The following is a 27,939-nucleotide window of genomic DNA, read 5'->3' as shown; positions in this document are numbered from 1 at the left end:
TATCCAAGCTATTAGTTGATGATTACTGTAGAAATAAGATGGTATTAGCATAATATCACTTCCCTGTTTCAAAACTCTCACCCCACTGATGTTGCTGCCATGTGAAGAGTCACCTTTAACATTTCATGTTAAAGGCTTCTGCGAGACCTATGAATAATTTTACAAAAAATCATGCAGAACTCAATATTTGTGGTGTAATTGCTTTCATTGTTTCGATATACTTTTGTAACCCTTGTGAGAAAAGTTGCTATATTACAGCATGTTCATATCAACAATGTGAGCCATGTATAATATACAAGAAAAAAGGCCAACACCAAAACAGCATTGGCCAAAACTAAGTCAGACAAACAGATACAGTACAAAAAACAGTGGGTTGGGAGAAAGCAGTGGCTTTAAAAGTGTGTAGGAACAGACAAGAATGGAGTTTGAGCCCTGTCCACTGGGCCTGTGCAAGTACAATGCATGAGCTATCCTGTCCGATTTCTGCACAATTAATCAAAGATTAACTTCAAATCACTGTGACCTGTCTCTTCATTAAGCTGAGTGAAACAAGTGAAGTGAGGTGTGACACTGAGCTTTTAGTTCAACACACGGCTCATGTTACTGCCGTCTGCGCTGAGTGTTACAGGTTGAAGAGCAACATTAGCGCTGATCCTCTGTCAAAGGGTAAGTTTGGCCTGAAGGAAGGGAGAGAGAGAGACAGAGAGAGAGAGAGAGAGAAGGTGGAAGCTGAAGTTAAAAGGTCAGAGTCGCTGACTCCACTGAGGGAAATAAAAAGAGCTCAAATGTCTTGCCATTTCAACAAAAAGGGTAAATACGCCTCTCAGCACAAATGTTTCTGATGATCTAATGGTGATAAGCTCATCTCAATATGGCCGAGGAGACGTGCTCTTTAAGAAAAATAAACAACTTCACTTTTAGCAGTGGCTTGCAGAAGTAAACCCAGGAAAAGCTTCTGCAAACTCCAGAGAAGCTGGAGGCTGCTTTTTCCAAAGTGGAATTTATTATTATGTTATTTAATCAAATGTCTGTGTATAAAACGAGATCACTTGCTATTAACCACAGATCTTTTCAGTGGCTCTAACTTTTCTGGCACTAAATTGCGTAAAACTCCTTTATACTTAGAGAGCATTTACTTAGACCGGATTAAACTTTAGTACACTAATAAACAGGCCGAGTATCGACTATTAAGCAAAGTTTGGATAACCTTTGACAAGAGACGCGTTTCCAAGACGCAGCGTTTCACTTCCTATTTCGCTCGCTCCAGTGCGCGCGTGTTTCATCCTCATCAGTGCGAGGTCAATGACATGATGTCACATACTGTTACACACCATCAAGGTTTACTGAACCTACTAAACAAACTGAAAAGCACGAGTCTTTTCAAGTCAACACTTTATATCATCTACAAGACTCCAACATCAAGGTTTTATTTGATTAAAATTACAATATACATGCACACACACACACACACACACAGCTGCCCTCCCTGGTGGATCTTTATTTTGACTTGCACTTTAATTGACCCAAATAAAGAGTGCAGTACCACGAAGAGAGGATTTGTCATGGCTGCGTGGCCGCGAGGTGATGGCGCTGCATGAGAACACACACTCACACACACATGGAGAGAGAGAGAGAGAGGGAGAGGGAGAGAGAGAGAAAAAGAGAGAGAGAGAGAGAGCGAGCGAGAGATCTTCTCCTTCCTTTGGAAAACCCCATTTGCTATCGCGCTCGTTCAATCGCTGGAAACCCTCGCAGGCTCGTAAAGCGTTTGCTTAGACGATTCCACTGTACTGCTGCCTCCCTCTCCTCCCTCTCCTCCCTCTCCTCCCGCTGGCTCCGAGGAGTTCCCCGTCCCGTGTGTGCCATGAATCTGATGTCTCATGTGATCTGAGCCTAACAGCAGCAGCAGCAGCAGCAGCAGCGAGGCTTGGAATGACCGCTGCTGCCAGCCTTGCTGATCGACTTGACGCACAATCAAGACAGGATAAGCACTGCTTTTGAGATAAGGGTTCGTTAAATTGTGAAAACATGCAGGAGAACTTGACAGAAACACAGACCCCGACTTCATCGAGGGCATCGTCGTTTTTTATCGAGAATTTACTGGGCAAGGAGTGGGGCCGGCAAGGACCGATGTCCAACAACGATCCAGGGGAAATTGGACTGGAAATGTTCTCAGCTGACCGAGTCCTGGACCCACACCTAACGCACCGTCATGGCTCCAGCTCCACGGGCCGATCGCCACACAGAGACTCGCCGCTGCCCGAGTGTCACCGTGGGGCAGCTGCCATGAACTTCAGCGCGTTGGAGACACCGCACAGTGAGTGTCCTCCTTACGCATTATTGAAATATATGATTGATTCCGAGGCGCAAATAATGAGTCCACGTGCAACATAATGCGCAATGTTGCAGCTTGAAGAGAAACCGATCATTTTTTAAAAAAAGCAGAAGTTGTTTTGCGTCAGAAAGACGGAATGATTATCCTCCTCAAGATCACGTTTTGGCATTATTTCACAGCAAGGTCGTTTATTTGTTGTTGTAAATAAATTAACATGGCTTTATCAGACGAATCTGGCATCAATATAAAAGCGAGCACTAGCGTTTTTCGCTACTATATATAAAACATAGAGTCTATATTGTTCGCTTCACTTACACACAGAGCTGTCTGAATGCCCCAAACAGAGGCACTGGATGACGGGACTTTTGCGTTTTGGGTTGAGGCATCATGTTGCTCCTGTCAAACACACGTGGGGTTTCATAATGTTTGATCACGCTGCATAAAAGGGAGAGGACAATTCTGCCTGACAATGACAAATCCGTAACCCAGATTCAAAATTACGCACAAAGACGCAGATTACAGCTCAAAACAAAGGCACAGTGGCAGGTCAGCACGACGTGTTTACGTCGTTTTCATTTGCATTTGCCTGTACTGTCCTCTATTGTACACATTCACTTTGATTTAACACGTTCAAAAACACAGTGATTGTGCACACAAGTGATGGACTCCTGCAGTTAATGGACACATTCTTTGTCTGACTGTTAACACTATGATATTTAATCTGAATCCAAATAGGTCTAAAATTATAAGGCTTGCCAATCTGTCAACATAGAAAAATTGCATATTGAATTCATGTACCAGAAAACACATGACATGGAAGGTCCAGTGTATACAATTTAGGTGAAACTATTTTTTCTTTCATTTACACAGCATGAGCCTTTAATATTAATATTAGGCAAGGCAATTTGTTTCACAGTTCATACACAAAGGCAATGTGTTGAATGTGCTTTGGAAAAAAAAAATATACCACCATATTTTTACAGTACTTCCACAATAGAGTTACAAACAAAGTTAACATATTTTGACAATTGATGCTAAATAAAGGCTACAAAGGTTCTCTAACAAACGTAGAAGGGATAAGGGATCGTTAACTGCAACACACAACTTCACCAATAAAAGTTAAATGCTAAATACTGTACCCTGGTCTCCAGGTCCCCAAGGTCCAGATTGGGATGGAAGGGATTTGGGTGTGGTGGGACAATGGGACAAAAAACAGAAGTTTGTAAATTAATATTTGTTGTTATTTGCCTGCAGTGCTTGGTTTTATTTTATTGTTTCTTGTGTTGATTTGTTTCTCCTATCAATTTACCTTCAAGGACATTTGTAATTATATCAGTTTATTAATGATGGTCCTGTAACCCCGCCCTATGAATACACTTATATAGCAATAAAACAGGAGTTAAAGCCTCACAAAGTCGACATTCAATTTCGTTCAATTTATTGCAGTATTTTACCTGTGGACTTAATCTGTTACCATTCAACAAACTGGAAAAGACAAATACATGTTTTTATTTGAATTTAATTCATTTAAATTAGAAATCTGTGCTGAAATGAGAGTGTGTGGAGTAGTTTGTGTTTGGTTGTCATTTATTATTTATCTATTTGAGTTCCTAACGTTTTGTTTTTGTAATTTCAGCTCTAAGAGACAATCCATGTCCAGAAGACAACTGCTGCTCAGTAACGACCAGTGACAGAGGTTCACCCGCCGTGTCAGAGCCAATAACGGAGGGCAGCGATGAGATCGACCGGAAAACAGGAGACAGTAACCTGACAGACGAGGACGCGCCGCACGCGTTCTCGGAGCAGGACGCGTCGTCTGACCCGAACCCCAGCCGGAAGAAAAAGACCAGGACTGTGTTCAGCCGCAGTCAGGTGTTTCAGCTGGAGTCGACTTTTGACTTGAAGCGGTACCTGAGCAGTTCGGAGAGAGCGGGACTGGCTGCGTCTCTGCACCTGACGGAGACCCAGGTCAAAATCTGGTTCCAGAACCGCAGGAATAAGTGGAAGAGGCAGCTGGCGGCGGATCTGGAGGCTGCTCACGTCCAAAACTCAACCCAGCGGATTGTCAGGGTCCCCATCTTGTATCACGAGGGAGCAGCGCCCACGGCGGCTCTGGGCTTCAGCCTGACCGGACACCCAGTCTCTCCACTCAGCAGCTCCATGATCAGCTACCCATTGTCCTCGTTTGCTCACTCCATGAGTCTGCTGAGATCACAGATGAGTGGCCTGGTGTAAAGACTGACCATGACTTTAAAACGAACTCATTTGTTAACAACACCGAATCGTGCAATAGCCCACAATTAAACTGCTGACTGCATCCAAAAAGCCGCAGAAACAGTGATTACAAGATAAACTCCGACATATCTGCTCCTGTCACTGCACAGGAGGTGAATACACACATATTTTTTAAAACTTTGATATTTAAAGCCACAGATGTTTCCAACTTTGTCACTTTTTCACATAGATAAATAAAATTATTTAATAAAATGTCTGTTTTCTTGTTGTTTATGAATGTTGTCTGATTGTTTGTCAATCATAAATGGTGCCACCACGGACAGAGAAGGACTCATGTAGAGAGATTAAAGTGAATCCATATGTTTTTGGAGTCGACCTTCATTCACCAGTCACTGCATTAGCGTCTCTATTCTGCTATGACATTAACTCCACAGACTTAAACTCTATGGAACTAATAAGATCCTTTTGTTCCATCCTAAAATTGGATCAGTGCGTCTTTATCAGTTTGCACCCGCTAAGTTGTGTCCGCGTCATTTAAAGTGAGTTTCGTATATTTATGGAAAAAGGTGCAACGCACCGAAAAGCACACACTATAAACCACTGTTTGTGCAGTCTGACGTTATTGACATAAATGCACATGGAGGCTAAACTAAATCAAGCAAAACCAATATTTATGATTCCTCGCCTTTAAACTATATGTTAAAATAAATAAATAAATATTTTAATCACTTTTGTAGCATTAAATCTATTATAAATGATGCGAGAAAGGCACGAGAACACATACAATAACAAGTTGCACTATGAATATGCGACATTTCTTTTTGCAAAATTAATATCAAAATTAACTTCTCGAGTTCCCAACTCTGCTCCGAATGAATCGACTGTAATGAGAGAGAGTGAGAACAGGCCACCAGCACACACTGTTTATGTTGTATGAAATTAGAGTGAAAGTTGGTTATGTTTATGATTGTTTTATTGGGTCTCCCCCGGGTCGCCCTGCAGCAGTGAAGGGGGTTGGGGAGTTAAGCGGAGAGGAGAAGAGGGCGCAGGCGCAGCAGACTCTCCTGCCCTCCCTTCTCCTCCCATCCCCTCAATGTTATTGGCCGAACTGCTCCCGCCTCTGGTCCAATCAGCGAAGACAAAGCGCGCTCCATCCGGTGAATGCAGTGCAGATGCAGACAGAGCATCGTCAGCCCAGTTCAGTGTCTGTCTACTCAGCGGCTGCTGCTATGATTCGCAGAGCATCGAGACGTCAGTGGTGAGATTATCGTCCCGCTTTAGCATAAACAAAAGTCGCGGACGTTAACGAAGGACTAACGTGCCAAGTATTGAAGAATATGAACAGAGTGGACGCACCATGTCGACCCGCAGCCTCTCTGAAATTCACCATTGACAACATCCTCAACCTCAAGACAAGCGGGAGGAACAGTGACAGCTGCCACGCCGCCGGACTGCAGGATGACTCGGTCACGCCGGTGCGTAAAGACGGTTTCCAGAGTCATCACGATGAGCACGGAGCCCCGCAGAGGCAGGACCCGGACAGCAGGCTCCACCAAAGAGGTAAGAGGGTTTGATGATTATGTAACTGCAGGCTGTTTGTTTACAGAGACTTTATGTCATGCGTGTGTTTATCATTACGCACCGCACGCACGCCACCCTTGGGTCAGTGCAGCAGCGCAGTTTGACACATATCCACGCACGGGTTAAAGCAAAGTGTACTTGTGTTGCAGAGTTGACCACGGACTGCAGTGGAGCGACAGAATCGGTCACCACGAGCCGGGGAGACGCGATGAAGGCGGCGGAGGTGCGCTTCGAGAGCGGGGACAGCAGCTGCGACGACAGCTGCTCCACCACCGCGGCATCGGACGCACACCAGGGAGGCAGCCCGACGAAGAAGAGAGAGAAAATTATCACGAAAAAAAAGACGCGCACTATTTTTTCCAAGAGACAAATTTTCCAGTTGGAGTCTACCTTCGACATGAAACGCTACCTGAGCAGCGCGGAGCGCGCCTGCCTCGCCAGCTCTCTGCAGCTGACGGAGACGCAGGTGAAAATATGGTTTCAGAACCGCAGGAATAAATTGAAACGGCAGATCTCCAACGAAATCGACGGACCCGTTAGTGATTTCCCCGAGACTGGAAAGCCGGTGGTGGTGGGGCAGCTCCCGGCCTTGTACAAAGAGAGCAACTTGCTGGGCAGATGTCTGCTGCCCATGCCTCTGCCCGTGGTCTACCCCGGCAGTAGCACGCCTTACCTCTGCTTCTCAAACGCCAGCAAGTACTTCAGCCTGTATGACGGGGACATGTGATGGGTTCATGTGGAAAATGACACTTTTTTTGGTGGTTTGTTGCCAAGTTTCAAGCATTTAAGGTGTTTTCGATGATGGGACCGGATCTGCGGCCTTCATGTTATTGAAGGGTGCAAGTACAACGATAGAGGAGTAGTTACATATCACATTAATAAATAAGCTGATTTGGTATTATTTATTTTTCATTCGGTTAAGGGTTTTTTTTTTTTATAACATATAGGCCTGACACTAAACTTTACACAACGTTGTTTTTAGAAAAGTGAGACCAAGTTAATGATAGCCTAAAAGGAGGCCTAAAACTATCACCGTCAACATTTTATTGTTTCCATTTCATTATTATTATTATTATTATTACAGTACTATCATTATTATTATTATTATTATCAACGGCATTTCCAGCAGCCTAAAGCCACCAAAGAAATTATACTATAGCCAAGCTATCTGCATGTATTTCCTGTATCGTAATGGATTTTGAATTACAGAAATTATCTATGTATTTAAATGAATGTAATTATCATTTTATTCTACGTTTCACGCATGTCTATTTTATTTTTATTATTTTTTTGACCATCATACTATTTCCTTTTTATTCCACAATCGCCCATATAGGCTCATTACACCATTTACTGAAACTAATTAAAATATCATTCAAGAAATATTTCTCTCAGGACTGATTCAGTATTTTCAGGTGATTTTTGTGTTGCAGACATCAGTGGTTTGTTTTTACTGATAACGGAGGTAACATAACAACAAGTCATTGTATTAATCCAAACATATAGAAGGCAACGATTGCAGCCTGCTGATTGAAAACCTGAACAGACACAACATAAAAACTTTAAAAGCTTGAAAGTCCACTTTTAGAATTAAAAAGTAGTCCTCAAAGTGGGGGCAAATATTTGTACACATTTATAAATTAAAAAATAAATTGCTTTACAGGAAACCAAATAAGAAATACGGTTTTGTGCAAACGTCTCAGGGCAGCACCAGGTTTGTTGTTTTTATGTCGGTCAAATTCTGTAATCACTGGCATTTTGAACATGATGTGACAGAAAGTTTGTCTTGCAAGCTTTCAAAGAGTTCAACTCATACAATGTGTGTTATAATGCTCAAGCTAATGTACTGGCGTAATAGAATTTTTTCACAGCAGATATTTATAGTCGGACAAACACAGGTTTTACCAATAACATAGGTTATATACTCCAGTGTAAGGAAAGGTCACAATAAATACTTGACACATGAACCCCCTTTTCTTTTCAGAAAAAAAGGAGTATTTTAAAAATATGTATCCAAGTTTCCCGTATTTTCTGGATGTGTTCACATAAAGTGACAGAGATATAATTACACTGCATTATAGCATTGCTAAAACAATAAATCTAGTCCTGACCTAAGACTGTTGCACAGCCCTGTAAGTAAAAAAATGTGTACAGCCACTTCACAAATATATACACACACACAACTGTAACTACTGAAGGAGGTGGTTATAGAGAGATGAGACTTGTTTCACATTTACATTGTACATTTCTGAATGAGATAACATCTCAATCCTGAATCTCTCCTCCTGTCCAGTGACCACTCTGCTCTTGCCACAGCCACAGACCGACACACCAAAGCGGCCTCAGCATAATTTAAGCGCACACAATGGAAAGCTGTGCTCCTATACTCCTGTGAAGCAAAGCCAGGCCCATTTCCGATGGAATAGTTTCAAGCCAGGCATTTTACGAAAAGGTTTGAATGTGCACTTTAGAAACCATCCTCAGTCTCAGAGTGACCAAGCGCTCCACATGTATCCCTAAAAAAGAAACAGGACTGTCTGCTGTCTTAATGTCTTCATGTTTTTTTTTGATTATGTGTTAATCTGTAGTATGTAATCTGCTCTTAAAATATGAGAAAGGACCACAGGAATGAACAAGGAAAGCTAATGAGTAATGATTCTCGAGCAGAAGGAACCAGTTAACTAAAACCTTTAAACTTACAAACACCGAAATTATAGACGTGCAAAGCAGCTAGCACACATTTCCAATGTAAATATTTTTCTCTAACTGGTGAACTTGCTTATTCAGGATAAAAATTCTGCTTTATGGTGTACCGACAAGGTAATTTGATACAAGTTATTCTTATTTTGTTTCACTTTGAAAAAAAAAAAAAAAACAACCTTTACGGAAAATACCGAGGTGGTAGAATACCATATAGCACCACATAGTTTGCTTTTGGTGATGTTCTTCTCTGAACTCCTATGTGGTAACTGAAAACATCACAAATTGATACAGTATGTGTTGATAATTGGAAAAAATACTGAGGTTTTTCTATCCTGCAACAAAGTCAGTATCCTTAGTTTGGACAACAGGATTTTAAGACTATCGGCAGATTTGTGAATCTAACGTTTTGGTTTAAGCTGAAGTCTAAAATTATGAATCATGAATCGTCAATAGGCTAAAAGAAATACCTTTTCGAATCTTCAACTGTTAAAGACTCAGAGAGTGCAAACCTCCGCTGAAGGCCATCAAATATCCCACACTGTCAATTCACTGGTGGATCACCATGAAAATCTAATTTCTTCTTCCCTGAAAATTTCACCCAAATCTGAATTTACTTTACTGTTTTTAATTGTGTAACTTATGAGCAGACGGACAGACAGAAGAACAAACACAGCCAAAAACCTGATTACCTGATTAATGTTAACCGTGATCATATAATGACCGTCTGAATTTCAAAGGAACTACAAACACTACCAGGAACTTTATATATTAAATATGTATACCTGAAAAGGTAAAAAAAACAAAAAAACTGAATCACTGACCTCCTGAAATCTGTGAAGAATACACATACATCATGTGTGCATACTTCTATTTGTCTCTTTGGGACCTTTTGGCATAAACACCGACATTGTCAGGACCGCTAGTCCTCATGGAGATCAAAACCTGGTCCCAGAGGGGCAGAACCTCATTTTTGAGGAACTGGTTAAGCTTAGGGCTAAGATTTGAATTGTGGTTCGGTGAAGTTTAGGGTTAGGCATTAACTGGTTCTGGTTAAGTTTAGAGATAACACTTTGTTTATGCTGTATAAATGAATGGATGTCATTGCAGTGTCCTAAGAGGAATAGCTGTGCAAACCTGTGTGTGTGTGCGCACACACCTACGTGTCTATTCAGCAAATAAAAGAGCCCTGTAATGTCCAGCAGGCTATCTCGTGTTTCAGAGCTACTACAGAGAGAGAGTCACACCACTGCTCAGTACCCACAATCCCTGGCGGCTATCTGCTCAGACATGACGGCAGCCTGTCGAAATGCGAGGTGTGGCCAAATGGTATGGGACGTACTTAACAGAGACTTTAACTTGAAAATCATACTGTCTTAGAGGCAGCAAAGCTTTGAGCCACGGAGGAGAATTTAACATTATATTTTAATGCACCGTTTCACTTGGTGTGATGAAGTACCGCGGTAAATCCATGTCAGACACAAACGCACTAACTCACCTCGGTGCTTGTCGTTAAGAGGCGCTAATTGTTTCTACTACTGTGCTCTTCTCATTGTGTCACTTCATCCTCCTCGCCCATTCTTCCTCTGCTTGCCCTCCCACCTCTTGCCTTGTCGTAGCTCATCACAGCAGAGTGTGCACTGAAGCTCGACTGTGTGCGAGTGTGTAACAAAGAGCGAGAGAGCGGGAGAGTGAGAGAGAGAGAAAAAGAGGGAGGCAAGGAATCAGTTGAGTGTGTGTTTGTGTTGGAAAAACTAGGATTGGGTTTGTATTTCTGCACGGGTCTGTGCCTCTCTATAGCTGAGGTCTGGCTGGTGGAAGTGTTGTTTCTGTTGGTTGGAGTGTGTGTTTGCATGTGTGTGTGTGTGTGTGTGTGTGTGTGTTACTCTTGTGTAAACCTCAACGCCAGCTCCTTTCTGCATGACTAGATGGGCCGCCCCCCCCTCTGCTCACTCGTTACTTTAACCTCCATTGACCTCTCCCAGTCATCTGACAAAGGTCATCGCCCAAGACGATGGTGGCGACTGTCCCTGAAACATTTTCCGTCCACATGAAAGCACAAACAAAACTGTCACCAGATGATTTTTACATGGACATTGTTGTATTTCTAGTAATTATGTATAGGTCAACGATTTGCGTTACATTGCTAAAGAAATACAGTATTTGTCGACAGGATGAAAAGATATCAATTCAATGAGACATAAAAAATGCTTTTTTTCTAATACAAGACATTTAAAAACTAGAAAGTACCAGCATACAAACAACTTTTTAAGCATACAGTATATTTGTTTAGGGCATTTTTTTAAGCATTTTTCAGCCTATCACTGTGTCCATGTACATATCTAGGTTAAATCATGTTTATAATGTATATATAATACATTTTTTATTATTTCTAATATTTAAAAACATTTCAATAGGATGTATTCTTCCTAGTGTTTATTTTGCATGCTTGGAATTTATTATCTTTCTTCTTTATTGACTGCACTGCTCTAATGCTGCAAATGTCCCAGTGGTGGGGCTAATAAAGGAGCATACCTTTTCATTTCTGATATACAGCAGTGACTGCTCAGTAGATAAATGAAAAATTGCCCCGAAAATATATTTAGATCACAAAACCTGCATCATTATCTATGTGAAACAAATGTATTTTACAGTTCACACAATGCTGATTAAGCCCATCAGCTCCTCATGACTCTGTGTGTTTCTCTGTATTAGCAGTATTTGGATCTCATGTCACCCAGTGACATTCCTGCACTGCACACAGGAAGCGATTTGATTTACAGTGTGCCAAGACGGATGGAGGCAACAGCAACATTGCACTAGTAAAGCAAACTGTGTGTGCAAACACACTGGCACTAGATTCAGAAATGAATTCTTCTGCTCATGAAAACCTGGTCCTGTAGCAGTTTGACGGGATAAAATATTCTGGCCCTCACCTGCTGCTGAGCTGCCTCTGTATACACATAAACACTCCCTCAGTCAGGCATATAGACAATGTTATATCAATGTTACAGTGTTTTTGTTCATGACGACCAAACAGAGGCATAATAACAAAAAAAACACACACATTACACACTGCAGCTTCCACACATGTTCAGCAGTTCAGTAGTTTTTGAACAACCCTGCTAACAGTCAGACAAACGTCACCAAAAACACAACAAAATGTAAAACGTTAGACTTTGCAGCTGCTCTTTCTCTCTCGAGCGTCATTTGGCTCTAAAAGGCCGGTGTATGGATTTTCCCTCGGGGTCGTCCCGAGGCACTGGAGGGCAACCTGAGACCAAAACTACATGACACAGCACATTGTAAAGTAAACAACAAGGCTATTAGTTAGAGGTGGAAACCCGAGACACGAGGTCTGTGTATGTGTCACACTTAAAGACTGTTTGATGGTCTATTGATCTGCTAATTTCGTCAAGCTTCCCCCTTCTCTCTCTCCCCCTCCCTTTCTCCGTGATGCAAATTGCTTGAGGAAATTGAAAGATGGCAGAAGGTATGAAATCAAATAAAAGCAAGTGCGGTAGACACAGATATGAGAGGTGAGAGAGTGCAGAGATGAAAGAGGATAAGACTGGACCGAGGCCAAAAACTAAGCCAAGTGAGAGAGTAAAAATAATCACTTCAAAATAAGAGACCGTAAAAATGATTTATTCTTAATAAATGAATGCATATACCATTTATAAACAAGACAGTTTTTATACATGTTAAGTGTGATTAGGTTCCTGGTTTTGTGCAGTAGACATTTTAAATTTAGAAACAGCACCACTAGAGTAATTAGGCAAAGTTGCTAATTTACTCATTACATTATTATGACACTGTAAAACACCATATTTGAAAAAGCAGATAGTATTAGGAAGTAGACTGTGACAAGCACACATTGATTTCTATTCAAAATAGAGCTGGCGAGAACTGTGTTGGACAAATGTGAAATGTTAATACTGTAGACAAGGATGGAGGATCATGGTTTTTCCTTCAAGCGCTAACCTACCAATGTCCTCAAAACGCAACAGCAATCCACAACAAATCAACAAGGTATTGTACTGGTCTCAACTGTACATCTCACTTTGTAACACACTACCACCATCCTCTTCACACATCGGACAAACGTTTTATTCTGTACAAAATGTAAAAATGTTAAATTTTCCATGGTTTGATTAAAAGTAAAATGGCACCGTGCCGTCGTCCTCAAAAAAACCCAAAACAAACCCCCCCGAAATCACACACACATCTATGAATCAATTAAAGAGCATCGTCTCACACGCCCTCCCTCACGTCCTGTCCCCTCAGACACCCTTCTTAGGATAATGTGCCATTAATCTACCACTGAAAACACATTATTGCCAATCAATAGGCAAGATGAAGGGATAGAGGCAGAGGAAAGAGGAGAAGGAAGGAAAGGAAGGACAGGAGGCAGAGGAAGTCCAAGGGGAGGTGTTTGGGGTGACTACACTTATCCATAACACCAGAGAGTGAGCTCTGCTATGTGCAGACATGGAATACGCAATGTGGTTTCATGCTGAACGTCAATATAAGTCCATTAACAACAGATACAGTTGTCAGAGTGTCCTAACTTTCCATGTTCTACATCCTTAAATCATTTAAAATGCCAAAATCTTTCCAACATAACAGTCTGCTACCATTTCATTTGCTACATTCACTTAATCATTACACTTATTCATTTAAAAATGGAGAGTGTTTGAAAATTCAGATCATTGTGAGATCAGTATCAAATCGGTACATATACTGTACATGATAATTATCAGCATTATTGTGTTGTACTGACTTACTTTTAAAATGCATGGAAACACATTAGTGCTCATTCAAAGTTCTTAAAGTCAGACTAACACACCCAGATAATGCTACCCGGAGTCAAATTCATATAGCCCATATACTTTCTGACCAGAGTTGGACTCAAGTTAGCCTGGACACTAGGCAGTGGTGCCAGATGGAAAATACAGAAATATCGTACTGTGACTTCAAAATGATCGTATTTTGACGAAAACTACCGTACATTCAACAAACTTGCAAAAGTGCCAGGATACTACATTTAAGAGCAAACCTATGTGCACCACACCATACATTAAGAAGAAGGCGGTTTTATAATTACAACAGAAGGCAACTGTTCATTGCTTCACTAAAACTCAGACCTTTCCCTTCAATACACCTGACCGTGCCAACTGATGTTCCAAATTGATGATGCCCTGTGGGTGTGTACAAGTTGTTGTTGTTGTTTCTTACCTTACCCATGTGTTGCTGATGTGATTGGCTGACGTGAGCTGCTGGCATCAATGTGCTGCTGAGATTGGTTAGTTGCTCTCAAATAATAGCAGAAGCCGAAACACATGAATGCACCATATGCGGAGTCTGAGTAATTCATTTATCAAGAAGAATGCGCATATACAGCCAAAGCTTTCTTGGTCAATTACTTATGACACATTGAAAAGAAAAAAAAGCTGTAATCAGAAACCTTCCATGCACAATCAATGAATTTCAGTGGCTGAAGGAGACTTCAACAATAACACAAGCTCAGTAAAAATGTTACAGTCACTACTCTTGAATGCGTTACTTCAGACTCTCATACAAACTTAATGGTGAGTGAACACATTTTAAGGTGCTAATAAAATGGAAAAAAAAAAATCAAAGATTAAATAAAAATAAAAACCTGCATTCTAAAGTCCAAAAGTTGCAAAAAAGTAAACTATGCTATAAACAGTAAATGCTAACAGCCAGAAGATGAATGTGCATCTCTGTATTGCTCTGGAAATGACACTAGAATTGTATTTGCGCCTAAAAATGAAGCAGACAAAGATGGAACTGCTCTTGTGTTGCCAAAACCTTTACTCAGTCCTTTAGGGAGTGAATGTCAATTAAACACATCCCCACTGATCTAAAACATGTTCAAAAAGGGTTGGTTTTTTTTGAGAGGGAATGAGGTACTATTGATTTAAACCAAATTTAAAATCCACCTTTATTTCACCACCAGTTGTGAAATTGAATTTGAAAAACATTAATGTCCCCAATATTGTTGAAATAAATATTGCTCTTTGGAGCACACTCTCCCACTTTTGAACGGATTGTTTCTGTGCCAGTGAACACGCATATGCTCACACACATTGACTCACAAAGACAGTCGCGTGCACTTTGAACTACAATGGCCCACACACACCTCGACAGTCTTACAGTTGCAGCTAATGATGCAGTCAAGCAGATATAAGTGGAGCAGGACATGTACAGTATGTGTAGTATTAGGTGACCTGCATGCCACTGTAGTGACATGACACACAGTAACACCCAGGAGACCAGGCAGTTACTGGCCTGCTGCCATTTACAGCTTCACTAAATGCTGCTGAGTAAATATAGCTGCAGTGAAACCAAGCCCCCAAACACCTCAGGAGCTGCAGGATTGTGTTTTAGTCCTGTTATATATTTATATATTGTTACACTTATGTGTATGATCCGATTAAGGCCTGCACAGTTTAATGTCCAAGAGGTCCAACGGAGATTTAACTTAATAAATTGGAGGGACACGAGTTCTGGATTGGAAAACACAGTAACATAAATAATAAGTATCAATGCAAGTGACAAATATGATGATCAGTTTTAATATTAAAGTGGTGTAGAGGACGTGAGCTGAGGAGGGGGTCATGAGGACATATTGCACAAGTTCCCAAACTACCTCCAAATGTGTTTTTTGTGATTTGAAAATGCATTCAGGTTGCATTAGGTGCACAGCTATGTGGACAGCTACTTGTGCAGTTGTGAATGCAGCTAAAGCGACCTGAATGTATCAGTGTTGCTCAATAATCGCACTTATTGCACAATTGTTGAAGACCACTGCTGATATTTCACATAATGACGCCAAAAACTGAAGAAGAAAAAATATACCAAGGACAAATATTATTTTGTCCTTGAGATCTAGTTATAAGTTATTATTATGCGATTTATTTAAAACTATATTGACTTGAAAGAATATGGGTTGGACACTGTGGCATCCTCATGGAGCCAACATGAAACATTTGAGAAAAAAAAGAATCTACGGGAAACATTTTTAAATCTAGCTCTAAAAGAAAACACATTTGCCGCTTTTCCACTACATGGTCCTTGCATGACTCGACTCGCTTAAGCAGGCACTTTTTTGCTTTTCCATTAGTGATAGTACCTGGTACTTTTTTAGTACCTGCTATGGAGAGGTTCCAAGCGAGCGAAAATCTCAATATTTCACAGATGTGTCATTGGGACAGCCCTGCTAAAAGCCTGCGATCACGAGTGGCGAGCCGCATCACAAGCCCTGTCACTGTATTTCAGTTCAGTTTGGAGTGTGATTATAACTGATTATAATGATTCAGTACACCGAAAACAACTGCTTTACAAGTCACTATTCACTAGTTTGTGTGAGTTGCATAATAAGCGAAGTCACGGCAGTTTCATGCAGCTGTGCATTGATGACTCCGCCCACATTGAGAAGGTACTATATTGTAATGGAAAACCAACCGTGCTGTGCCGTGTTAAAGTGTTAAAGTTAGCAATGCAAGCTCATACAGTTCAATACTTAATTCCCTTGTAGGTCACTTTGGATAAAAGTGTCTGCTAAATGCATACAATGTAAATCTACTACACACCACTGAACAGCAACAGTTAATATAGTCATCTATGTAATGAAATGTTAAATGATTAAGTGAGGCAGTTGGTTTTTGATGAGAAGCCTGATCCAGTTACTGTACTGCACAGCTAGAGTTTTATGGGTTTCTCAGTAAGCAGGACTGAACTTCCAGTAGAATGAGCTGAGACATTCAGCCAGCGGCATTGTTGTAGCACAGTGGGATTCCCAACTCTGAAGCCTGGAGGATCAGTCTCTGATGTTCTGGCTTCTTGTTAGAGCTCAGACAAAGATCTAAAAAAAATCAAGCAAGGCCAATGACAGGCAGAAGAGAATGGCTGGTGGTGTAACACTGCAAGATACCAGCGGTGGGCAGTCAGCAGGGCAAACATGGGAATCTTCATTGTGTTCACCAGTCACTGACTCTTTTCAACTATAAAACAAGTATCCCTTGTGTTTGAGCCTGTTGGTGAAGCTACAATGCTCATGCTACAATATCACTTCTACATTTTTAAATGTAGAGTAAATGCGACGGCTGCTCCTGGACCTGCACAATGAACCAAAATGTTGCTCTTCAGTTATTTTCCTTTGCTTGATAGTACAAGGTTTGAAGCACGTCTCATAAAACACATTGACATACAGTGTTAACGGCTTTAACATTTTAGTTTCAAATACAATACTTGGTTATGTTGGAAGATAGTTAACCATTTAAAATTGTTGTTGCTGGATTACACTGTTTTTTGTTATTGTGTCTTTTAGTAATAGCATTGTGTTATTGTTGTCATGTTAATTAGCTTTTTTTAGTAAATATTACGTAAAGCTGCACATACAGAATGATTGCGATTGTGATGTGGTGATTGTAGTTGATTTAAAATGTCCTGTGCTACACAGCTTACTTTTGTTGGTGCTTGAGTCTACAAATGAATTTAGTGTAACAGAACTAGGAATTATCATGTCTGATTATCGATTATCTCTTTCAAGAAACCACCTGTATCTCTTTACTCTATCTGTTCAGTCCCTGGCAAAAACTAAACCAAACCAAACCCCAACTCAGGCTGCAGAATGTCTACAACAGAGCGTGATACTGATCATTACCCACAATTACAATGAAGACATGAGTATAAGAGTGAAATTGTTATTACACTAAAAGTGTATTTATTCTGATTGACAAAGTGGATAAAGTGAAGGAACAATTCTTGAATTGAGTTGTGTTCAGACAAACATGAGCTGTGTGTAGCAGAGCAGTAATTTGAGTGAAACGCTGCATTGACAGCTCAGCGGGGGTCCCAACACTGGGTCCAACATTTCATTCAAAGAGTCAAACCCAGCTCAACTTTTGCCTCTGCAAATATGTGTGGGCATACATTCTTGGTCAGGGACGTCAAACTCAATCACTAAAGGGGCTGTGTTTAAAAAAAAAAATCACAGCTAATTCTGTGTTCAAACAACGTTTATATTTATTGAATGTTTCTAACCCAAGGTGGTCCTTCTTTTCATTCAAATATGTCCAATACAAAAATAGTTCAAACAACGATATGTACTTTATATAAATTCCACCAACCAGAAATGTCTTAACGAAACAAGGATTCTTCTTCTGCTTCTTCATTTTTCTGGCGTTATTTACTCTGCAAGCAGGTCCTCAATCCTTTTAAATGACAAACAGCTTGTTCGATCGACACTGAATCAGGAATAACCAGATAAATTACTCCCGATTTCTCCATTCTTAGTCAAACATGCACATGACAATTGAACTGGAACTAGAAGTTAAACCAGTAATTGGTCAAAAAATGCCATGTGTTTAGAGAATATCCAAAAATGGAAGTAGGTCAGTATTACTGAAAACTCAATAACCGTGCTCTTGGTAGTATATTTTGTAACACACAATGTAGTATCATCACTGATCCCACAATCATCTGGATTGTATTGTATAGAAGGCTTTAACACTTTAAGAGAAAACCACTGTGCAGTTTATGACTATTTAACTTTTTAACAAGCCTCCAGATAAGTATGTTTCAGCATGAACAATTTATCTATGTTCGGTGTTTTTGAAAACTAAAGTTGTTGCAAATGATCATTCAACACTTGCATCATGCATGCGAGTATATAGTACAGCCCAGTGTATGTCCAAGTGTGTAAAATTGGATGAATGCCTTGTGCTACTGTGGCAAAACATGTAAAACTCCCTGAACAAGGAGAATACTGTGTTTTAACAAATAGAGGTTATACATTAAGTTACTGGATATCACATGGTAAATTGTGTAAGAAACAACACATTGACACAATACTTAGTATTTTACTGGAATTCAGTAAGTCATTCACCCTTTGCATGTACAAAATGTCTTTCTCAGGCCCTACACCCACCCTTTCCTGTCACCCGATTCCCCCACATCCCCTGTTCACCTGTCCCTTGTACCTCAGCGCTGCCAGATTGTCTCTTGTGCCGTTGAAGTTTCCTGGCCTTTCTGCACCATCTCTGTCTGCTCAGCAGGTTTTGTCCGTCCTCATTACACTCAAATAAAAAGTGACCTGATGGAACTTTTCAACCGCCGTTTTCGAACGCCGTGATTTCAAAGCCTCGTCTTTCGTTCAATATTTTTCTGTTTGCCATCACTCTTTTGATATCTCTCTCTTACTTTGCCATAAAAAAAACACACACAACAAACACACCTCTTAGCCCTAAAGCGACTGGATCTCTTGAGGATTGCTCTCCCCCCACCCCCACCCCCGGCCAGTACAGTGGATGCTCTAAGTGCTCAGTAATAGCCAGCAATCAGCACAGATGGAGAGAAACCAACGTCTCGCCCTCAGGAAAGAAATATAAATAAATAAGATGAATAAATAAAAGCCCTGTGTCCTCACAACCACATATTGCATTGGGCATGTGTTTTATAATGAATATAGATTGAGAGGTTGAAATATTTATGGTGCATGGTGGGTGGTGTGAGGAGGGATGGGGCTGCTGGTGGTCGGGGTACTAATGGTGTGAAATCGCATCCCAAGTGAACGGAAATGAAAAAGGAAAATTCCTCTTGGTCCGGAAGCTTCAAAGCAATGTCCATTTGTGAAACCTCAACTGGGATTCTGTCAGGATGCTTTCAGCAAAATATCCTTCAAGATTAAGTTTAACTTTGCTTTTTCCTGGTGTTACAAAGATAATCTTATAGAGTATCATTACAGAACCAATGAGCTATTTTGGTGGTTAGGAAAAGCATGTGCACTCATGATGACTTCTTAATGATGCCTGTATGATGTCACAAAACACAAAACACCCCAGTGAGCATTTACTAGATGCCTAAACACTTGGTTTCCCCTGAAGTGCCCTTTACACCCCGATTACCTAATTTGCTCATATGAAGCCTGCACCTAACAGCCATAAATAGTTAAATCCTTCCATTGGTCAGTGGAAAGGCGTCTGGGGACACAGGCTGACGAAGAACAGCCCAGGGGCCGCATGAAGAATAACTGTGTAGACTGCTGCAAAGAGAGAACATATTGTCCCCGACAAGAACAAACAGACTGATAAACAAGTGGCTCGGGGTGAGCAGGCGTTTTAGGGAAGCATGAGAGAGCAACAGAGAGAGAGGGAGTAAAAACTGCACACGGTCAGAGAGAGGCAGTCAGAAGAGCTGAGCAGAGATGAGCACAGACTCCAAAAATAGTCTCACTGATGCCACGGGAAAGCTTTGAGAGTCACCCCCCTCTCTTCATATCGTTACCTGGGATCAGTCTCAAGATGCTTTGTGACGGTGTTTATCAGAGCTGAGGGATGTATCAGTATCAGTCAGTCTGAAATATTATTTGTGATGCTACAGTACGTATATTCAGCAAGTAAATAACATATCTTTTTTTCTTTGTTAATTTTCTTTAATTACTTTGCCTAAGTACCTCGCACATGTCATCTGTGGAGGTCCGTGCCAAAGTGCCTTGTGCGAGTACAAACAAGGTTTGATAGCTAGTCTGGGTGAAACCAGCAGAATAAGCCAGTGATTTGGTTCTGCTCTGCAGATCTGTTTGGCAAGGATGCGGTTTTGGTCAACTACGCAATCTCCCAAAAAAGGCAACAATCATAAACAGTTCCCTTGGAGCACTAGAGGTGGGCTTCACATAATGACAGAAGTGACTTCTAGCGGCTTTTCTACAGTATATCCAACGTGGCGGCCACTGAAGAGCAGCAGTCTGTTCTCAATTTGGCTGTTGCTTCCATTTTAAGTGACTTGCTCCAAATATAAAAGTAAAAATAACAACAAATTGGAGCTAAATGATTCCGTCAATACTATTACTTACATAGGTCCCTCCTTCAAAATCAAAAGCGAGTCAACAACATTAATATAGTAATATACTAAAATAAAAGGAAGTAAAATTTCCTGTCCCAAGCTGTGAAAAGTAAAGATAGATAAATAAAACCAAGGATTGAATGCTGATTAAAAGCCTTCCCACTGTTTAAAGCTGTGATTAAATAAACCTGGTTAACCTCTGGAAATGCATCACTCTGTTACACAACATGACAGCCGAGGTGACATTAACTACTTCTACCCCACGGCATTGAGATTGTCTATCAATAATAATGTGCATGTCTCATAAAAGTGTCTCCCAGCTCTTGTGGCGATGACAAAGGAGCACGTCATCTGAGATCTCTCTTTTCAAAGCTGCACTTCTCCCGGCACTTTCACTACTTAAGAAGCATAAAGCTCGCTCGTTGTCAGACAGAAAAGTATTCCTGTCTTAAAGTAAATATTTTGTCCTGCATTTGAGGGGTGGTTTCAAACTTAAGTGTTTTAAAGTGTCATTTGGGGTTAGGGGGCTTGGATAAGTGCTGGAGAATATTTGAAAGAGGGAATTTCTGGAGACAGGCAGGATAAAAAGTTGATAGTCTATTGGGAGGGTTTAATAATGAAAAAAGAACATGTGGTCTTGCTAGAGTTAAGTACACTTAGAAGTGCACTCTGAAGTGTTGTAGAAGAGATACCAGACGAGAACTTGGGACGAGGAGGTGCCGCGAAGACGCTTAGCTCACTGCAGATCAGAATCTGGGTGGATTCTCTGTCGATCAAAGGAAACAAATGTCCTTTTATGTAACTGAAATTAAGCAACCACATCTTCCCAGACGTGATTAGCAGCCTGCGTCATGAAGCACAGAGCATTAATATTTCTACAGTCAAACATAAAAGCAGTTAATGTGAATGTATTCCACTCATAAGCAAGAATCACTGAGTGCTAGTGTTTGGATGGAGCAGAGTGAACAATTAACTGTGAGTGCATTCCACGCATGCATAAACATAACAATCAGTACACAAGTGTGTGTCTGTAATAGGCTGTGAGGACAAGTTTAATTACAAACCTATCTTTGCGAGGACATTTTTGCCTGGTTCTCACAAATTCAAAGTGCTATTTGAAGGTTAAGATTAGAATTGGGTTTAGGGATAACGGTTGGTTTAGGTTGTTTAGGAAGTCAATGCAGAGCCCTAAGAAGAATAGCTGTGCAAAACTGTGTGTGTGTGTGTGTGTGTGTCTGTGTGTAGCCTCTCTCTGCCATCAGGAGGTTTTAATAGAGTAGTATATTCCTTTGCATTTTACATGACTCTAGGGCACACTGCACTCGCCTGTCTGCTCTGCTCAGATCAGACGCTCAAACTGGAGCACAGAATGCCAACTCACTCCGTGTGCGCTTTTACAGTATGTGTTCAGAGGCAAGTGTATGTCTGCACACTTCACGTGACCTTTTCCAAATGAATTTAGGATTAGAAGTGCCTGGACGCCACTCTTTTGTGTCCAAAACGATACCAATATCACAATCATTGGCTTATCATTGGCTCAGTTGGCCCACCAGGTCATTTGAAATGGAACCATCTCAGGAGGAAATGCCATAACATTTAACACAAACTTCCCCACAATGACTGATTTATTGACTTTTATTTTATACTTTTGGTTCTTTACAAAAACTGAACACATTCTAGCACCATCACCAGTTCAACTTAATCTTTATAATTGAGCATGTTAACATGTAGACTATAAATGTATTTAGCTAATCTAAAAATCAAACATTTCCACAAATGTAGTGTATTGTAGAGGAAATTTCAGGCGGCAGAAGTGAGCACAAATGTTTTTCTTTCAGTAAATCTGCAAAACCAAACCAGTATGGCATTTTTCAGCTGCTATAACAGATTAGGGAGACCAACTTTTGGCAGCAGCAGTACGAGTAAAAAAACAATGCATGAAGCAAAGTTTGTGTTAATTTTTATTCCCTCTCTCTCTGGCAGTGACATCCACTTTTATGCATTTCTTTGTTTCCACAACACAGGTACAAGTCTCAGGGGCCCTTTCTTACACTTCCCCTCTATTATGCTCCCATTAAATTCCCTTTTGTTAACGGTCTCAAATCCTGTAATGGTTCTTAATTCCCCTTTGAAAAAGAAAAGTCCTATTTTAACAAATAGTACTAATTAGTACTATTTTCCAGTTATCTATTCTTTGAATAAATATCAAAAAGGATAATTAAAGGCTGTTCCCAGAGATGTACACTAACAAGCAGAGCACACCAAGCTTCACATGGGCCATAGCAAATCAGAATCGCCTTTATTGTCACTGGATGTTTATAAAAGTGCTACTTTATGGTGTAAACACAGGATATTAAATATGAAAAAAGATCAGCTTCATAATTTAAAAGAACACATGTCAGTCTTTTATCCTTATAAAATATGATCTAATCTATGTTTAACCTTCATAAACAATGTAATTAATTGTATGTGTGGTGCTGTATGCTAACAAACTTCCCAAAGAGGCCAATAAAGTATCTAATGCTGCTTAAACACTAAAACTCTTCACTGATGTACTACAGCATGAAGGTTCTGCAGGTTTGCTGAGCAGTGAAAGCCACAGGAGTGACTGCCACACACGTTCCTGCACAATAGAGCAGAGAACTGGACTGTATGACCAGAAATAGAAAGCGACCGAAAGACGGTTTAGACCGCAGACGTTGCTGCAGAAGAAGGGGAACCACAAGACAGGAAAAATTGATTTTGTGTTATTAAGAGACACAATAAAGTTTAATCCACTCATCAGTGTGTAACTTGGAGATTCTCTACGCTCTCACAAGGCACATTAGGAAGAAGACGGTTACATTAGAGCCGACTGGATTTTATAGAAATGCCAATAGACTTTTATGTTGCACCGTGTTTGTGAGCATAGTTCAATGTAGACACAAACACTCTGTGTATCCAGGGCCCCGTATGTGTGCTGCCGCGTGTTCGTCAGTGTGTGTGAGCATGTATGTGTGTGTTTCTTTGAACTTAATGCAGATTTAATGAGACCTGTCGTGCGTCCCTGAAGAGAAGTGCCACCAAATCCTCTCTGCCTCACTGACAGGGTGAGGACAGACTGTACAACTATGAAACAGAGTCATCACCAGACATTGTCTGACAAAAGGTGCAACTTAAGACGTAGGAAATAAGATCATAAAGTAGCAGAGAAAACACATGAGGAGGGCAGTTATAGGGAATATACTTTTAAGAAAAATAAACTGCATGGTGGGTTCATTTTACTTAATGATGATGTGGTTTGAGTTAAAGAACGAGGGTGGAAATATTCAAAATGTTTACTTTTGTTGAAAATCCCATAAAAAGACCAAAAGGACTAAATCGAAACAAAAATCATATGTGAAGCCAACAACAATGGCTTGCACTGTTACACTCTGGGACAAGTTTCTTATTATAAAGTGACTTTGGGCAGAAGAAACGCACAAAAAAAATTCATAAAGACATGCAGTGAATAAGCATGTTTCAACAAATTGTTGATCTTCCATACGCTGAAGATGATTTACAGCCGAATTGCAGCTAAGGAATTACAGCATACAAGGTTTATTAATGTCAGTCAACATGACTGAGATTTATACACCGGGGCTGCAGTGATTATTAGATTATTTATCAATTACTAAATTATTCAACTATTTTGATAATTGATAAATCAGTCTGGTTTTTTTTAAAACAAGATCTCTGATTTTTCAGTTTCTTAAATGTGAGTATTTTCTGGTTTCTCTCCATATAACAAAGAAATCATTAAAGCTGGGAAAAATGCATTAACATTTTCTGACATTTTACGGACCAAACAACTAATTGATTAATCAAAATAATAATTGATAGACTCATCAATAATGGTAATTATTAGTTGCAGGAAAAGCATGTACAGCATACTGTAATTCAAAGAAAATGTCAGACATGAAACACAAAAGGCTGAGTGTTTAAGTCCCAAGCGACTGTGACTTTTTTTGATAAAATAAATATTAATGAGTAATTTTTCTCCATATAATTTGGAGAAGCCTTTATGTTTCTGATTGAGTGCCGCTGACAGGGTGGGGAGGGAAACTGTTGCTATTATAGACTAAAAACATTTAGTTTTTGGTATAAATGAACACTTCCTCCCAGTTTGACTTTTTTAATAACAGTGTTGCTTGATAGGGTAAAATCTCTGGTTGTTCTTCTCTACTGCAGTAAACAAGTTTGGCCACCTAAAAATAGCTACACACAGCACTCTGCCATCTGTCCATCTTCACACTAAATTGAGTGGCTGAACACAACGCAAGTCTAGGTCGAGTTATATTGATAAATATTAGATGGGATACTTTTATTGCGCAGAGCTTGTTGTGTTTGTTGTTGCAGAATTGCGCTGCTTGTACTTACACAGCAAACCAGGGGGTGAAATAAAGAAATTCAAGCGAAAAACGCAGGCAGATAAGTAAACCAACAGAAATAGTACACACGCCACAAGAAGGAGGGGAATGCTGCTCTAACTTAAATACAGTCTGGATTTCACCTAAAGTGAGTCGTTTGCTGCTCCTTAGATCTCTAAAAAGCTTTTCAAAATGCAGCAGCATTTTTCTTGATTTAAATCAATATTGCAAGGATGTTGTGGGGATACATAAATAAGTGAATACAACACATTTTGAGGCTAAAATGCTCTTATTGTGGCAGTTTTCGTGTATGCCCTCAGGTCAAGCAGCAAATAAACACGTGTCCCACAACAGAGTGGAAATGTGTGGGATAGACAAATTCGACATTTTGTATACAGAGCAAAAATGGAGGCATCGGAGAAAACATGAGGCAGGAACTGAAATTTGTTGAATTGTAATTTTTGTAGCATCTTCCTTTTTATCAATTTCTTTCTTGTTGTGTATTTTAACTTTGTTTGTCTCCAATCATCAGGTTACAGACAGAGTGAGTGACTTCATCTGCTCTTCACTAGATTTATTATGATTTCATAAGCTTTGTGTGTGCATATGTGTGTGTTTGTAATTGTATTTGTTACCTCGTTAGGAGCTTTTTCTGGCATAAACGCTTGTCAGGACCAGTAGTCCTCACGGAGAACAAAACCTGGTCCTAATGAGGGAAAACTTAATTTCTAACGAACTAGTAAAATTTAGGGCCAAGATATGAATTGTTATTAGGTTAAGTTTAAGCATTAACTGGTAATGGTTTAGCATTCGAGATAACATTTTGTTTAGAGTGCCCAAATTAAGGGAAGTCAATGCAGTGTCCTAAGAAGAACAGCCGCACAAACCTGTGTGTATGTAATAGAGTGAGAGAACAAGGGAACAGTGAGAGAAAGTGTCTTTGCTCTTGATTTATGATGCTATATTGGTAATCAATATTGTTCTTTTAAGTCATTTAGATGCAGTGATTGATACTTGAAGTGGTCAACATATGGACTGGGAACTCGAGCTTGTCTGACCGTTCCCATATGGGTAACACTATCTGCGCTGCAACCAGTGCATTTATTGTTTGTGCTCAAGTGAATTAGCTGCAAATAAAAAAGGAAAAATTAAAACCCACTTGTCAAAAAACATCTGAAGCATTTTAAGCAGGAGAACGAAGAGGCCTCAAAATGGAAAATGTGGTCATCTTATCATCTTGTTTGGCATTTTTCAGTTCCTACAGCGACTATGAAGTGCCGCACAGTTTAGTTTTAGGGAGCGTTTCTTGTCCCTCTTTCATGTGCAGGTTCATTTGACAGGAGGGTTAGATGGAGATAAGAACATACAGAGTCTCTTTGGTCATCTGTCAGCAGACACAGACAAGGCTCCCTCCGAGAGACATACTTTTCCTCCGGTCAGGCACGGGAAGAAAGGTAGCTATTTTGATTGAGCTTTGATTAAATGTTGTTAACAATGTAGAGAACTGGTTTGGCCTTTCCCTAACATGGGCTGCGGGGCCATGAACAAAGACTACAAAAAAAGTGCCGCTTGTGCTAATGGGAACAGAGAAACTCAGAAGAAAATGAAAATGTTTTATCTCTAACATTTTTGTTAGGTTTATTTTCTTTACTGTTATTAAATGTGCAGATGGTCTTGTTCCACTGACAAAAACTGCAACTACTGCAACTTTTTTTTTTCATTTTAAAGAGGCAGACGCACAGGTAACATAGGTCCGAGTGTCTTCGCGTAACCTCCTGTGAGGCTGATCCAAACTATCAGAAAGGAATGTTTCATCCAGGGCGATGAAAGACAACAACTACACTCATCTTATCAGCCCCTGGTGATCAGGATGGATACTCAAAACCCTGCATGGGGGATCAGAGACCCACAGACAAATAAAGCCATACATACCTGGAAAAAGGCATATTCACTTGCACACACACACAAACTACTCTAATTCAAATAATGAGCAAACAACTACTTATGCAGGTTGATGACAGTTGAAATAGCCCTGCTGAGAAATAATCCACGCAACAATGACTCTGTTATGTCAACTTTAAAACCCTTCAGATGGTTTGTGATTGACACTCAAAATGTCTGTGGCTTTTTCCTGGTTATTTTTAACTTTGAAATTTAAGAGAAGAAAAAGAAAATTGAGAAGTTAAACAATTTAGTTAAAAAAATAAGAATATTTCTAAAGGAATTTTGTGCCTTTTTGTTTTTTTTTCATATATAAATGTAGTATTTGAAATGTAACATGAGGACGGCAGTTATAGAAGACTACACTTTTTAGTAACTGTGCACTAATATAAACAAATATGCAGATCCAAGCTAATGCATATATACCGATATCTGAGAATTTATGAGGAACATTTGTGTTATGTTTGAGTTGAAATAGTTTATTAGTTATATGATAATGTGTAGGATGTAGATGTTTGTGGTAATGCTGAAATTTACTGGGTACTATTAAAAGGTTTAAATAATATTTAGTCTATCCCATGTATACAGTATCATGAAGGTTAGGACTTATTTTGGGATTATTATTACTTACTTAACCGAAAAGTGAATGGAATGTACACAGACAGAGTTTTTTTTCATTTCGAGGAGAAGTGTGTTTGTTTTCATCTTGGCTTCACAATTTAAACTGTCTCAATGTGATTACGAGATTTGGGGAAAAACCAAAAACAGTGGGAAAAAATAAGCTTTTAAAATAAAAATACACAATTGTACTTGCTGTTGTGTGATTTGCATGTTAGTTATTAGTGTAAATCAAACAGCATCTTCAATAAACAACACAAAGAGCTGTTC

The 27,939-nt window shown here is 40.0% G+C and overlaps 2 protein-coding genes across 2 annotated transcripts; both read left to right on the top strand.

The window, feature by feature from the left end:
• Positions 1 to 1,654: 1,654 nt before the first annotated feature.
• Positions 1,655 to 4,822, top strand: hmx1 (H6 family homeobox 1). The gene is made up of 2 exons (XM_044029223.1): positions 1,655 to 2,317; positions 3,972 to 4,822. Exons 1-2 carry the CDS (start codon positions 2,029 to 2,031, stop codon positions 4,568 to 4,570), a joined length of 888 nt encoding a protein of 295 aa, XP_043885158.1. The 5' UTR covers positions 1,655 to 2,028; the 3' UTR covers positions 4,571 to 4,822.
• A 932-nt stretch (positions 4,823 to 5,754) lies between these two features.
• hmx4 (H6 family homeobox 4) lies at positions 5,755 to 7,742 on the top strand. Its single transcript, XM_044029224.1, has 2 exons — positions 5,755 to 6,130; positions 6,301 to 7,742. Exons 1-2 carry the CDS (start codon positions 5,908 to 5,910, stop codon positions 6,876 to 6,878), a joined length of 801 nt encoding a protein of 266 aa, XP_043885159.1. The 5' UTR covers positions 5,755 to 5,907; the 3' UTR covers positions 6,879 to 7,742.
• The last annotated feature ends 20,197 nt before the right edge of the window (positions 7,743 to 27,939 follow it).

This window comes from Solea senegalensis, linkage group LG6, assembly GCF_019176455.1.
Source record: "Solea senegalensis isolate Sse05_10M linkage group LG6, IFAPA_SoseM_1, whole genome shotgun sequence".
In the NCBI taxonomy this organism is placed as follows: domain Eukaryota; kingdom Metazoa; phylum Chordata; class Actinopteri; order Pleuronectiformes; family Soleidae; genus Solea; species Solea senegalensis.
This window is presented reverse-complemented; position numbering and strand designations above follow the sequence as displayed.